The 14,984-nt window shown below is 43.0% G+C and overlaps 1 protein-coding gene across 2 annotated transcripts in view; it reads right to left on the bottom strand.

Annotated features, from left to right (window-relative positions):
- The window catches only part of PAPSS2 (3'-phosphoadenosine 5'-phosphosulfate synthase 2), a 44,548-nt gene extending 30,263 nt beyond the window's left edge, over positions 1 to 14,285 (bottom strand). Inside the window, exon 1 of one of the 2 annotated variants that reach the window (XM_083740707.1) lies at positions 13,966 to 14,285. In XM_083740707.1, coding sequence (XP_083596833.1) covers positions 13,966 to 13,992 — 27 coding nt within the window. In that variant the 5' untranslated portion in view covers positions 13,993 to 14,285. The remainder of the gene's footprint in view (positions 1 to 13,965) is intronic. The other variant, XM_083740706.1, reaches the window with a different exon arrangement.
- Between the last annotated feature and the right edge of the window lie 699 nt (positions 14,286 to 14,984).

The raw sequence follows: 14,984 nt of genomic DNA, 5'->3' as shown, positions 1-14,984 counted from the left end.
AATTGTTATGGAAGGATCCATAACACTGAAGGACAACCAAAGCTGAATCCTGAGCAAATTCATCATATTTAGATCCCACTGGGCTTAAGTTGATCGTGACCAACTTTCCACAAATAATAAGCTCCAAGCCCATGTACTATACTGTAGCAATCGAAGAGCAGGTTTAAAGAAAGTTCCTGTTTTAAGTCACTACTTTAAAGTTGTAGCAGGACATAGTTTGTGGGCTTTCTACACTTTGCATATATGTGAAAGTAGAAAATCCTTAGGTACTATTTCAGAGCACACAACATACCTTAAGCAGCTGCCTTGCACCAAATTCAATTGTCACTCCATCTAGATAGGTATTATCTACACTGCTCCATCAGGCATCTTTCCCAGCCAGACCCAAAGATGTGGAGGACCAAACCCGCAACCTTTTGTATGCAAATCACATGCTCCATATGGCCATTCCCCTCTGTTCTTCACTACCTTAAATGAACCTGGGACACAACTCAAGTCCCTTCTGTCCAAGGGGTAACCATAAAAGAACATTACCTTTGTTACTGCTGTACCAGTTCAAGATAAGCAAGATAATCTTGATCATCATATATCATAACACAATCATCTGTTAACTGCAAAGCTTATCTAAAACGGATAAACCCAAGATTAAAAACAGAATGTCTCCCACTTTTAAGGAGTCGTATTGAAACATAGTTGTTCTCAAGTTAATGCAAGCTTCAAAACCATTCTGATGAACCAAAACATAGCTCCTGATAAGGTTGGGGAAATTTCATTCTTCTCCATTTTCCTGCTAAAAACATATGACCTCCAGCTCAAGAATTTTTATTTATTCATTTGTTAAATTTGTATACTGCCCTATAACCATAGATCTCAGGGAGGTTCACAATAAGGAATCCCCTTGCCAACAAAGGTCTGTATAGTTAAAGCTATGGTTTTCCCAGTAGTGATGTATGGAAGTGAGAGCTGGACCATAAAGAAGGCTGATCACCGAAGAATTGATGCTTTTGAATTATGGTGCTGGAGGAGACTCTTGAGAGTCCCATGGGCTGCAAGAAGATCAAACTTATCCATTCTTAAGGAAATCAGCCCTGAGTGTTCACTGAAAGGACAGATCGTGAAGCTGAGGCTCTAATACTTTGGCCACCTCCTGAGAAGAGAAGACTCCCTGGAAAAGACCCTGATGTTGGGAAAGATGGAGGGCACAAGAAGAAGGGGACAACAGAGGATGAGATGGTTGGACAGTGTTCTCGAAGCTACCCGCATGAGATTGACTAAATTGTGGGAGGCAGTGGAAGACAGGAGTGCCTGGCGTGCTCTGGTCCATGGGGTCACGAAGAGTCGGACACGACTGAACGACTAAACGACAACAAAGTCCACAAAGCTAACCAGCACTCCTGTTGCTGTGCTTGACATTAGCCCCGCCAGACAGATCAGTTAACAGGGCTGATAATCTAAAGAAGGAGAGAAAGGAAGTGCCTGAAGGCGGACTGGTGCTGTGAGGGTCCAGGTGGCTAAAGCAAAGAAAAAAGGATTGGAGGAAATAACACTTTTTATCTGAAAAGTTAATATTAATATCAGTCTCCCGAATGCCTCTATAGCAGCTGGCTCTCTGTGTCTGTGCATAATCAAACTTGACAACCCAGTGCTGCTCAACAAAGCAGATAGCATTAAAGTCAACCTAAGGCAAGTATTTTACACATTAAAGTGCTGAATAAATAAATTAAAAAATCTGCTTTCCATATTGAGATGCCTACTGGACCTGAAAGATATACTGAAACTAAATTATAAAGCAAAATGGAGCGTCATATATTTTAGACAATGTTTATTTTGCTTTACAAGGCTACAAAATCTCTACTAACTAGAAATAAACCAGCTGTATTTCACTAATACTGTGTAACGTAATGGCATTATATATCACAGCTTGGAAGTAAACACACTTGAGGGAAAAATGTCAAGGGGGAAAAATCCATCATGTACAATTGCAGTAAAATCAGTTTATTGCAGTGTTGGATGTTAACATTTCACTATTATTATTTTTTTAGTATCTGCGATTTCTTGAAATGTGCAGAGCAAATTTATGATGTAGTTACTGGCCAACCTTATGACATTTTGTGCAACCTTATCTAAATATTCATACCATTCACGACACATAATAAATCTCCTTTTTTTTAACATTATGGTTTCAGCTGAAGATGTTCAGCTAATGCAATGTACTTAATTTCTGCAATAATACAAGAACATTGTGTTTGTTTAAAGTAATTGCTCTTCTCCATAAAATGTTCTTTGATAAGCCATTGTAGAATTGCAGTCTCTTTGACCTCAGTCTAGAAATATTTCAGGTGTTGAACTCTGGCGTTCAAATTCTGATTGAGAGAGGAACCCAAGTTAGTATTTAACATACTTAACATATTTGCTGAAGTAACATTTTACCACTGTTAAGGAACAAGGAAGAAACTTGCCCCAAGGCAAATCAGAGAAGCAAGGGGTGGGATGCAGGTCATATTCACACCAAACATCCAATGCACATAGCTTCCCCCAAAGTATGCTGGGAACTGTAGTTTGCTTAGGATACTTGGAATTGCTTAGGATACTTGGAATAAGGGGATAAAGTGCATTTCCCCTTATTCTTTGGGAGAAGCCATGTGCATAAACAAACAAAAGAAATTATATTTGCCATAGTCCTGCTGTACTCATGTAGGGATTCAAAGTTATGCTAACACCAGGTCCAAATATTTGCATCAATGTATTGGTACAAACAAGGCATTAGGATGTTCTGGCAATGCAATTATTTGCACACTCCAGTCTAAGCTCTTACTGCACGTGCTCTGTTCTTAACTATTAAAAAGTCACTTCCCTTTGAATGATAACCTTTAAACTTCACATTACAGTCTTAAAGCAGGCAGTAAGGTGGAATGTAAAGAAATGGCTTTCTTGCTTGCTTGTTGCTCTTTGTAGCTATAACTTTTCAAAAGGGTTGCAGACATACAGTTATTATACAGTATTATAATGTCCAAAACTGGTTAGAAGATCTCAGGAAGCTCCAATCTTAGGGCCAAGAAATAATGCACAAGAGAGGTGATGGTGGGGAGAATGGCAGAAAACTTCTGTTATAACAAACAGATGTTGCTTGGCTCTACAGTTGCTCATTGAATCCAACAAAATGCCTTTTTTTTGCCAAAAATAAACTAGAAAAGAAAAGAAAAGAAAACATTCACTTGTGTTGCATAATCTTTCTGCAGCCCTAGATCACCAGTCTTCTGAGTTCTTAATGGTTTGGGAAATGAAACTCTTCTCCCCTGAATATATACATGAGAATGTATCTCAACCACTGTTTACATTCACGACCAAAGTTTTAAATGAAATAGGCTAGCTTACTGATCCTGCCTCCCATGGAGCCATGCAACTGATAGCAGCTGGACTACTGAACTGTTATTTGTGGATCAGTTGTAACAGCTTGTTTCTCTTCCTGTCTAGTATCTTTTTATTGGTGCAGATGTACTCTGTGTATCTTACTCGATTTGTGTTTTCTGAGCGGCCTTGGTTTTGTGCACTTTGTATCTAGTGAGTTGCGTTTGCAACTCCATTGTTAATGGACAGCTATAATTCTATCTGTCTCTTTCTGTGTGTAGTATGTTGATCCATTTATTTTCTGACACCTGCCATGACTCTTGGGAAGTTGGCAAGCAAAGGCATGAATTCTAACTTGACCACTCTCAGCATTGCTGCTGCTGCTGCAAGCCTTTAAGTTTGCAAAGATGAGAGAACTATCCCTCAAAACCACCTCATCAGCAGTGACAAAAGCAGATCCCATCTTCTTCCGTAACATTACATTGGCATTCTATACTTAGTGATATATGTGGGTGAAATGTTTTCATTCAGCACCTGAGCCTTCCACCAACCTATTAACCTATGGTGTCTGAGAAGAAACTAGCTGTTTGTGACAGAGAATAACATAATAAAGGAGAGCAGTAGGGAAGAAATAGTTATTTTTCTACTTGAGGGAGTTTCTGTTATGAAAATAAGAATCCCTAGTGTAACTCATATCTTCTGGGGGGAAAGTAATTTCCTTTTTTGGTCTTCACTGGATAAATCTGCTTTATATAATCTGGAACCAAATTAAAGTTTTCACATGGCAACAAAGTCATAAACCTTAATTTCCACAGCATCACAATGTTTACACCTCTAACACATAAATGGGGATCACAGGAGAACTGTACAAAAAACCTTATGACCCAGTTTCTTACAGCTCCACATAAAATATACCAGCTGCATTGGATGCCCATACATTTTTGTTTGAAGTTACAGTGCTGGTATGGACTTTTAAAGGGACCAGGTTCTCTGAAGGGCTGCCTGCACTCCTATGAATCTGCCTGGGCCTTGAGAGAAGCCTCAGAGGCCCTGCATGTGTGCCTGAAATCAAGATCTACTAGACTGAAATAAAAGCTGTAGAATTCTGTCCAATTTCAGAGATGGATGGGACTAGGATACTATCTTCCGCTTGTAGGGCAGATGATTTTTAGCTTGTTTTGCCTGAAGATCTGGACAAACTGCTTGGAATTTTAAGACCTACAACTTCCTTGCTTGACCCTTGCACTTCATTTTGAGATTTGGGGGACTGGGTTGTTAATGCCACTTTGAGAGAGGGAATGGTTTTTCCTTACCTCAAGGAGGTGACAGTGAAACCACTCCTTAAACAGCCAAATTTAGAACCTTTGGTAATGAACAACTACCATCTAATCTCTAATTTGCCCTTTTTTTTGCCAAGAGAATAGAGTGGGTGGTGACTTCAAAACATCAGTCATTTCTACTCATAGGCCTGCTGTACAAAAGCCAAATACTTTTGATGATCATTCAAACGTGTAATTAGCTACTCCTCCGATAACTTGGGGAGACCAAGAATTCTGTCCAGTTGACCAGGCTTGGAAACTTTTGAAAACTTTTGAAAACTGACTATAATTCTCTCTTAAGGTCCCTCACATTTCAGAAATAACTAACGTGTCTTTGTGTGGCAATACTTTCAAGACCTAGTTAGCAAGGCAGTAACAGTAACTATCTGTACAGAATAGTTTTTAAGTACATTATTTGAAGTACAACAATTCTGCTGTTTGGAATGTTGGGCATGTCTCATTCTTTAATTCCAAGGAAACGGTTCCGTCTGGCCTTATTTGAGCTGTTTTAGCGTATATAAAGTGTCATGTGCAAAATAAGGTACAAAATAGTAATGAAGATTAATCACTGCAGATTTGTGGATTCCAAACAGGCTTTTACCAGTAGGAAGAAAGAATGTGGAATTATTACAATGAAAGACACACAGTCATACGTTGACCTGATCTACAACGGCCTTGCCATGATTACACCTTGCAGTTTTCTAACACATCTTGGCACAGGACACATACAACTGAGCACACAGCATAAGCTAACCAGATTTTACATCCTTTGGACTATGACAAGTCCCATGAGGATCTCTCTCTAATGATTTATTTCCAGCCAAAGAACTCCCCTAATGAGTAGTGACTAGGAAACAGCACAATTAATGTGGAAGAACAACAAAAGCAATGCAACATGGTTTTGCTGCCAAAAAGGACATAAATATTACTGTAAACCGTCATCTTATGCACACTCTGTTGATTTCATTGTTGTCTGAGCATGCATCCACTCTTCTAAAATTTGCTAAAGTCGGTTTATGTGATTATGTGTCAATTATCAGTAAAAAAAAATAATGCATTGCTGTCTGAAGCAGCCTTTCAAATACTGTTGAAAACCCACCCAGTTCCCACAAGTCATTTCTTCCCCTGCCTAGCTGCTCACCATTTCTGCATTCTGTAGTATTTCCCCAACTCAAAAAGAGCACCAAAGCACAAGTTCACCTTTCTCTCTCGGAGTAATCACAGATGAGCAGCAAACCATACCTTATGGTTCTTAAGGTTTAGATTTAAAACAGGTATAGCACAACTCTTAAAATAATTGAGTTATCTAGAGCATGTCATTTGAGGACAGCAGTCCTGGGTCTCAATCTACAACATGTTTGCTTTAAAATAAGATCCATTGGAATCAATCAGTCTACTATGGAGCAAGCTGAATAGCTAGAAGCCGATTAAATGTAAGTTAAATTTCAGGTTTTGGGGTCCCCCCCCCATTTTTAAAAAGGAATAGCAAAGCAGAATGCAATTCTTACTTCTAGGTCGATTCCTTCATTGACCTCTGTATTGAAAATTTTAAACAAGTTTTAAACCCAAGGTTTATTAGCTCACAGTCCTGAAGTGTAGACTGACAGATTTATGAGCTTGATTCAGTCTGCCTTGCCAGTACATGTCAGCCATGAGTGGCCTTCAGACTCTGCTCCCGATGTGAGAAAATCATTCACTCGCCAAGTGTATTGTCCTTTAACTTCCAGGCTGCCAACAAGGTTATCAAGTTAACATTTATTATGGCAGCAAGTCCATAAGGTTGACAGCTTATCCACTCATGTCCTGCAAGATTATTTCACTTATATGTATTACAGAGCTGTTATATAACATTCATCTAAGGAATTTCTAGAGGGCAGAGTAATAGTCTCATCCATCCTGGTGACTCCTACGTAGAACATTAATCCACAATGAAACTGTTACGATTTTGAAAAAATAAGATTGTGAACTAGTTAACAGTGTTTAGGTGACCAATTTCCTGGATTTTAACAAATTAATTTAAATGTTTTGCATATTACCAATCATATTAATATGTATTGTCTGCATGCAAGGAGAAGAGCCACAGCTCAGTGGTAGGGCATCTGCAGAATGTCCCAGGTTCAGCTTCCAGCATCTCTACGTAGGGCTGGGAAACCCTGGAGAGCCGCTGCCAGTCTGCAGACAATAGATGGTCCAGTTACAGGGACGCTTGCTCTGTCCCAGCTTCTGCCAACTTAGCAGTTCGAAAGCACACCAGTGCAAGTAGATAAATAGGTACCGCTGCAGATTAGTACATAAAAAATGATGAGAGCTAACTAATCTACATTCTCTGAACTACAGAGTTGTTATTCCAATGCATATTAGTAATGCTGGTAACAGAAGAATGTAAGGAAGCAATTGCCTGACTACACTTCCTATGCAGAAAGCTGTCCGTGGACAAATGCTGGCTCCCTTGGCCTGAAGCGAGTTGAGCGTCACACCCCATAGTCACCTTTAACTCGCCTTAATCATCTAGGGGGCCTTTACCATTTACCTTTACACTTGCTATGTATAATGTTTGTACAAATAGAGCTGTTAATCCAGGAGAAGTGTTAAAAACACTTATCTGATTTTTACTCAGGATTTGCCTGTGAACTTGCGCATTACCCATGTTTACATTCTGCACCTGTGTATTTAGGAAGCATGACCAAGTAAAGATGGATATCCAATTACATTGCTCAGTACCTTATGGTTTAGTCAGGTCAGGTGGCATGGGGGGTCATTTTGAAAGAGGCTGAGAGTGAGAGGAAACCTGGGAAATAACAAGTCTAAACCCAGCTCACTGTGAGGTAATGGTAACTCACAGGCAGTCTGAGTATAGGTTATTTCCTGCCTATACTCCCAGAAGTGAGGGGCAGGCAACTAACAGGTGCCCTATGTCCTAGGTTGCAATCCTATGCACATGAGGGCTTCTAACTATCCAAGAAAAAGGGGGAGTGGCATTCTTGTGTGCCTTTCAGAAAAGCTGGATACGCAGAAAGCAGCACACAAACCTTTTGACAGCATGCAGAGAAACATCACCATCTGATTGTCAGTGCTTGAACATCATTCTGCTGTCACAGGCAAAGCTACAGTGGCTGGCTGGCTCAAAGCCAGGTAACCCCAGAGTACAGTGGTACCTTGGGTTACAGACGCTTCAGGTTACAGACGCTTCAGGTTACAGACTCCGCTAACCCAGAAATAGTACCTCACAGGTTAAGAACTTTGCTTCAATATGAGAACAGAAATCGCGCAGTGGCAGCATGGAGGCAGTGGGAGGCCCCATTAGCTAAAGTGGTGCTTCAGGTTAAGTACAGTTTCAGGTTAAGAAAGGACCTCCAGAACAAATTAAGTTCTTAACCCAAGGTACCACTGTACACTTATTTGGTAGAGCAACCCTAGATCATGCCACACACTGACTCAGGAGGAAGAACGGCCTCCACTGGAAACAATAGGACTTAACTTTCCAATACAGTGGTACCTCGGGTTACAGACGCTTCAGGTTACAGACTCCGCTAACCCAGAAATAGTACCTCAGGTTAAGAACTTTGCTTCAGGATGAGAACAGAAATCACGCAGCGGTGGCAGCAGGAGGCCCCATTAGCTAAAGTGGTACCTCAGGTTAAGAACTGTTTCAGGTTAAGAAAGGACCTCCAGAACGAATTAAGTTCTTAACCTGAGGTACCACTGTAAATATGACTGGGATCAGGGTACATAAAGTAGGCTGAGGTAAGCCCCAACCCAAAGCTAGGCACTTTTTAGTCTCATTGATTTCCCATGCTTAAACAAATGGGACTTGGTGGTACTGAAAGGACTTTGGCTGCAATGAGCCCTTAGTTTCAACTTTTAATATCCTGGCAAAGTTCCTATTGCCAAGAATTGTCAAGCAGTTCAATGTAGATTATATGTAAATACACTGGGTATTTTCTTTTCAGACAAAAACAAACAAACTACAATACTGTTTAAAAGCGTGCATTCCACTCACCCAGCTCTAAACATTTTTAAAAGCAAGGGGTCACTAATTCTGCTTTGTCTGTTGTCATCAGTTTATTTATGGGGTTCCCCCCCTTGTTAGATACAATACACCAACATATCCAGAAAACATGACAGCTGCACAAACCCTGAGGTGTCCCCTGTGACAATGTTAAGCATTTAAACTGTTGTGAGATGCAATGTGCCTAATTGGCTGTGATTAATGTTGGTGAGTGAAACTCTTTATCTGCACATCCATTCCTGACATTTGGAGTTGTTTCTTAACAAGCACAGTTCGGATCTAAGCCAAGGACATGAGGTTCTAAAAAAAATAACAAATAGTTATGTAAGTGTAACATCCAACTAGGGAGAAATGGACTTCTTTCTTCTTTATTTTGTTTTCATATACTGAAAGATGACAATCAGCTAGAGACAAAAGTAATCATGGTTTATAAGACCCACCCAACCTATGTTGGCAACAGTGCTACAAGCTTTCATGCTTCATAGTTCTCTTCTCTTGTAAACAGCTATGTGAAGTCTGAAAGTGCACACACCCTGATTTGGGGACTGCAAAAATCCCAGGCACATCAAAATATTACGTTGTTTCCTGGGCATATATGACATCTTTTACAGGCCTTCTATAAGTCTGGGTCCTACAAACATGATTCAAAAAGACAAAGAAAAGAAGCAAACTTCAAGCAGGTATAAAAAGAGAGTATTTATTCATTCAATTACATTTCTGAACACATTCAGGGAAAACATTCAGAGCCACATTACTGTTTGGTGCTGTCCTTTGTTGTTGCTCCCCCCCCCCCCCGCCCCTAAACAATTTCAAATATTTTCCCATCACTGCTCACCCAAAAGAAATTAGAGCAATAAAGAGTTACATCTTCTGTATTGTCACTTCAGTCCTGTGTACAATAAGATTTTTGAGAGAGCCTTCAAACAGCCTAGGAAACACAAGTCAAGAGTGCCAATTTGTCAAACAATGAAGCTGAACGTTAAAAAGGAAGCAAATGAGATTAGAGAGCTTCCTAGGCTGCAGTAATCACAATATGAAGAAAACCATGATAATAGTGGAGGGAGGGAGGATCTTACAGTGTTTCTACTCTCCTGTCATCTTATATCTCTTAGCTACTTCTTCAAGAATGCATTGCAGTTGAAGCAGAATATATGCTACCAGCCGAGTAACTCTGATGAAATAATGTAAATAATACAGCGGGATCACCTAGCTACAGGATATAAGACTATAATCTGGGCCCCAGCCTTGTCACTCTGACATCTCTGTACCCGAGCCCTGACAGCAGTTTCTGATTTATTAACAATCTTGAAAGAACCATATAACCCCAGCCCAGCCACAAGATTATATGCTCAGTATCTGGCAAGTCTCCTAACGGGCACAGAGGATGATGTTGTAACTGCTAAGCATTTCAGAACACTAGCTTTTCTCTTTGCAGTTTACACTGCTGGTGGTTTTCTTGCCTGAGCCACCTAGGTGTGTCTTGCTAATATCATTCCTTCTCCTGAAACAACCTCTCGCTTCCCGTACTTTGGGCCCCTCTTTCTCTCTGCAGAAACACTGCATTCTGGACCATAATTACTACAAGGAAGGGACTTTCCAGCATTCTGTGCTCAATGAGGACATTTCCAGATACAGAAGTTGTGTCCTGCAATCTAACTCTACTGGCACCTTGGAAGAAATGGCAGACAAAGCAGTTAAGGTGGTCACTGTGGAAACTTTGCAAACTTTGCTGTGCAAAATAACTCTATCTCCCTAGTGGGTTTTGTTAGGTTCCCCACCCCTACCCCCGGAGTACCCCTTTCTCCACGCTGCTTTTCAGTGTTTTGCTATAGCAATCAACTGCAGTAACTGTAGCCTGGTTTTAGCTGATCTTTATCCTTAAATCCAACACAACTGATATTTATTGCTTGTAAGCATAGGTCATTGCAAATACAGTAAAATGCTAATTAGCACAGACCTAAAATGTGGATGGGGATGCAGGTGGCTCTGTGGGTTAAACCACAGAGCCTAGGACTTGCTGACCAGAAGGTCTGCAGTTCGAATCCCCGCAACGGGGTGAGCTCCCGTTGCTCGGTCCCTGCTCCTGCCAACCTAGCAGTTCGAAAGCACATCAAAGTGCAAGTAGATAAATAGGTACTGCTCTGGCAGAAAGGTAAACAGTGTTTCCGTGTGCTGCTCTGGTTCACCAGAAGCGGCTTAGTCATGCTGGCCACATGAGCTGGAAGCTGTACGCCGGCTCCCTAGGCCAATAAAGCAAGATGAGCACCGCAACCCCAGAGTCGGCCATGACTGGACCTAATGGTCAGGGATCCCTTTACCTTTAAAATGTGGATAAATTATACTCCATTTAAAATGCAACCAAATTTAAAGTACATCTTAAAACGTCCTGGGGTTAGTCTTAGATTTGGCTTTTTCAAATTAAGAAGTCTCCTTTACAAACCCCTGACATTTGGATCAAGTGTCTCACTTGGATTTTCTTTGCCGCAGTTGCAAACAGTGCAATGTAATTTTATGGAATCTGTATCTTTTGCCGCATCCCAGTATCCAGTGAAATGAATCCAGAGTTATAAATGCTCTTAATAAAATAACCACACCTATCTTTTTTGAAACAGTTGTATATCTACACAGCGTGACTTAACATATTGTTATCACTCATGTCTACTATGCTGATGGGCAGGGGGCCACATAGGTTAAACTTTGGGTTTCTGTGCAAAGAAAATGATGCTGGGTACTGAAAGGAAAGATAAATCAGCTAAATCACCCTGTCAGGTAAATGTCTCAAATACATCCCCCACCATAGCTAAAGCCCTATGCAGTCATGCCCTAAGCATCTTGACACAATACATCAGCACCTGAATACTATGGCACCACAAAATAGACACTTCCAACTTAGGCAGCTTTCACAAGTCATGCCAAGAAAGTATTTGAATCTATAATTCACCACACATGTATGTTCCTGTAAATGCCAGGGAGAATGTCGAAGGAAACCACTTTTAAATGGAACATATATTTCAGACAATATAGAATTTGTACATAAATTCCCACGGGTGTAGGAAATGCTAATAAATCAATATTAATCAAGCACCCCTTGTTAAAAACTTGTTATTTTAAAATGTTAATTTAGAAACTTTCGAGCAAGCATTGAACTGATTTAGGCTTCAAATCCAGAATCTATTTTCAAAGCTTTTGATGCATGGAAACAGACTTCTTTCCTCTGTCCATACGTAGAGTGTTTTTGCCCTGAATAATCACAGTTGCCACAGTAGGCAAGCAAGAAGCATCATCAAAATTCCAGGACGCATTCCAACCAAGCAAAAGCACTTAGGGTGTGAAGCGGGACCACTATGGGGTGTGTGGCCTGAAGAGAGTTCCAGGGGCCAGATAGGGGGACCTTGGGGTCACTTGGGGGCCATGGGTGTGAGGCTCCCCATCCTTGGCATAAACAATCCATAACATACCACTCATTGAGACAGGGTGATTGAGAAGAGGCAGGAGCAGCTGCTGAGTTTCCATATAATTGCTCAGACTGTTCTTCTCTTGACAGGAAGGATCAGGCAAAGGATGGCTACCCCAGTGCCTCTCATTGCTTGCACATCCTTGCTCCCTAGGCTGTGCAATGGAATGACTGGGCCCCAAAGAAGCCCCCAGATGGATGAATGAGTGAGCGAGCAAAAAGAGGAAATGGCCACTGCTTCTAAGAAGACAAAGCCCAATCTGCTCACTCTCTTACTTGCTCTCTACAGGTAGTGAAGCACAGCTGAAGGTCAGGGAAGGAGCCACTTGACCACCTGTGCTCTCCCTGTAGGCGGCACTGTTATGTGGACTGGGATGACAAAGAGGGTGGGTTAGTAGACAGAGGTGGCTGCTTGCGGTTCATGTCCAATCTCCTCTGCATGGTGCCAAGAGAGGAGAGCTTATGTTTTCCTTGAAGTTCCATTGTACGTAACAGGACTTGCACACCATTCTCCTGAAACCGAAGCGGCTCACGTTTTTAGTGTTCCCAAATGCTTAGCTTTGGAGCATACAGAACAGCAATTCCTCTGTGTCCCTTCCTGAACACTTTCACCAGAGTGACCCTAGGACCCGATCCTCAGCAGCTGACTCACCTCTTTTCACTCTGTCTCCAATCAGCACAGAAGGTGAGAAGATTTCTTCTCAGTAGCTACAAAGCTCTCATTTCTTGCTGACCAGGCAGCTCTTAGTTGTTGGAGGCAGGGGCCCCTCTAAAGAAATAATAGTCACAAGGTCTTTGACTCTCCCCCTGTAAACCTAGACCAGGACACCTGTGGTTACTTGGCCCTGAGACTTGCAGCCAAATTCCTATACTAGGAAGCCCCACTAACAGTGCCAATTCTGAAGACGATGACTACTATGCCTTTAAAACACATTTGAAGAACACACACACACACACAGAGAAAGTTTATTAAGGAGTCCTGGTCACTGTAACTCCATGATGGTTAGACTACACTGCCCAGAAATCTTTGAGTGAAAGAATAATAGCATCGTAGAATTGTAGAGTTGGAAGGGACCCCCAGGGTCAGCCAGTCCAACCCCCTGCAATGCAGGAATCTCAGCTAAAGCATCCATGAATGTGCTTCAAAGGTGCTTTAAGGGTACCATGCGTCTGAACGCAGCCACGACTCTACAACAAAAACAGGATATTTGCCAAGACACGGGCATCATGACCTCAATGTCCTCTCACACACCAGCCTAGCGGACTCAAAAGTTTGCTCAGCATTCATGGCCATAACCCTGGGGTTTGGGAAGACACCCCGACCATAGCTGTCAACTTTTCCCTTTTCTTGCGAGGAATCCTATTCGGAATAAGGGAATTTCCCTTAAAAAAAAGGAAACGTTGACAGCTATGACCCCAACCCACCTCAGCCACAAAGTGCCAGTTTAACTCTTAGCCACAGGATGCTAACGCAACCTACCTCCTCCTCTAACGAGGGTCTCTCTGACAAATATCACCTTTCTGGCTAGTAAAGGGAGAGGACTTCCCCTGCCCCGCTGGTGGTAGACCCGGGGGCTGCTGCGCGGACCAGGATGGCATCTTCCAGCTGTGCCCTGGCGGGACTGCCTCTGCCCCAGCGGAGAAGGGGGCTGCCGCCAGCACGCCCATCAGCGCGAAGAGAGAGAAAGAAGAGCGCGAGCGCAGTGTGGCGGGGCAGATGCTTAAAAAACAAAAAAAGGCGCCTCCCGCAGGGCGCCGGCACTATGCCGCTGCTGCTGCTGCTGCTACTGCTGCTTCTGCCGCCGCCGCGAGAGAACTGCTGAGGCAGCACCTACCATCCTTTGCTTCTTGGTGTCGGACATGTCGCCGGCTTCGCGGCTCCCTCGGCTCCTGGCAGCAGTGACGGGGTGGGGTGGCGGGCAGGAAGGCAAGCGGCTGGCTCCCGCGGGCTGCTGAGAAGCTGCGAGGGGAAGGGAGTAGGTATAAAAGCGGCCGAGGAGACACGTAGCACTTCCCCGGACCGCCTTTCCAGCCCACGGCTCACACCCCGCGCCCTCCTCTGGCTCCTCCCCTCGCTGCTTGCTCTGCTCCCGGCTGCCACAGGCAGGAAGAGTGCGGGGTTTTTTACCTTCCCTGTGAGGGGAAAGGGCTCCGCGAGAGTATATTCACAGGAAAACTTTTCTCCTCTCGTGCCTGCGTCCTCTCCCCCCCCCCCCCGCGCCAGTTAGGACCCGCGCTTTTTTATTGTTTAAATCGCCTCAGACGGCGCTCGCTTAACAAAAACGTGCTCGGATAGGGGACACCGTCTCACCCACGCGTTTCCCTGGCTATAGGTTTGCAGGCTGGTGCTGGACGGAGGCGAGGTCCAACCCTCGCCAAGAATCTCACCTTTGTGCAACGAACAAAAGCAACAACAACCCCGGGCTTTCCCTCGCCTTAAACGCTGGTTTAGGGAAGCCTGAGAGCAAAAAAAGCAAAGTACTGTATGTCAAAGGACACTCTGGGTGATTCTGGGCTGGGAAAGTGGCTGCCTATTTTGTTTTTCTATACGTATAAACCCTGCTTCCCAGCCCAAAGCAGCTTGCAGTGACACAGCCACACAGGCAAGTAAAGGCGCGATATATTAGGGATACTTGGAGGTGTTTATAGCACTTCCTTCTGGTCCTCGGCAGTTGTTATCATAGCCTATCACAGCCAGCCACATCCTCAGCACACCTTTAAAGCACTCTGATGACACTTAGAACAGTCATGGAGAATCAGCGGTTTGTCAAAGGCTGCTGACCTTAGAGAACTACAGTTCCCAGCACCCACGGAAACTACATTTCCCAGGATTCTCTGTGGCTGCTAAAGTGGC

This window comes from Podarcis gaigeae (assembly GCF_964106915.1).
Source record: "Podarcis gaigeae genome assembly, chromosome: 5".
NCBI classification, from domain to species: domain Eukaryota; kingdom Metazoa; phylum Chordata; class Lepidosauria; order Squamata; family Lacertidae; genus Podarcis; species Podarcis gaigeae.
The sequence above is the reverse complement of the archived record's forward strand: the minus strand, read 5'-3'. Positions and strand labels throughout refer to the sequence as shown.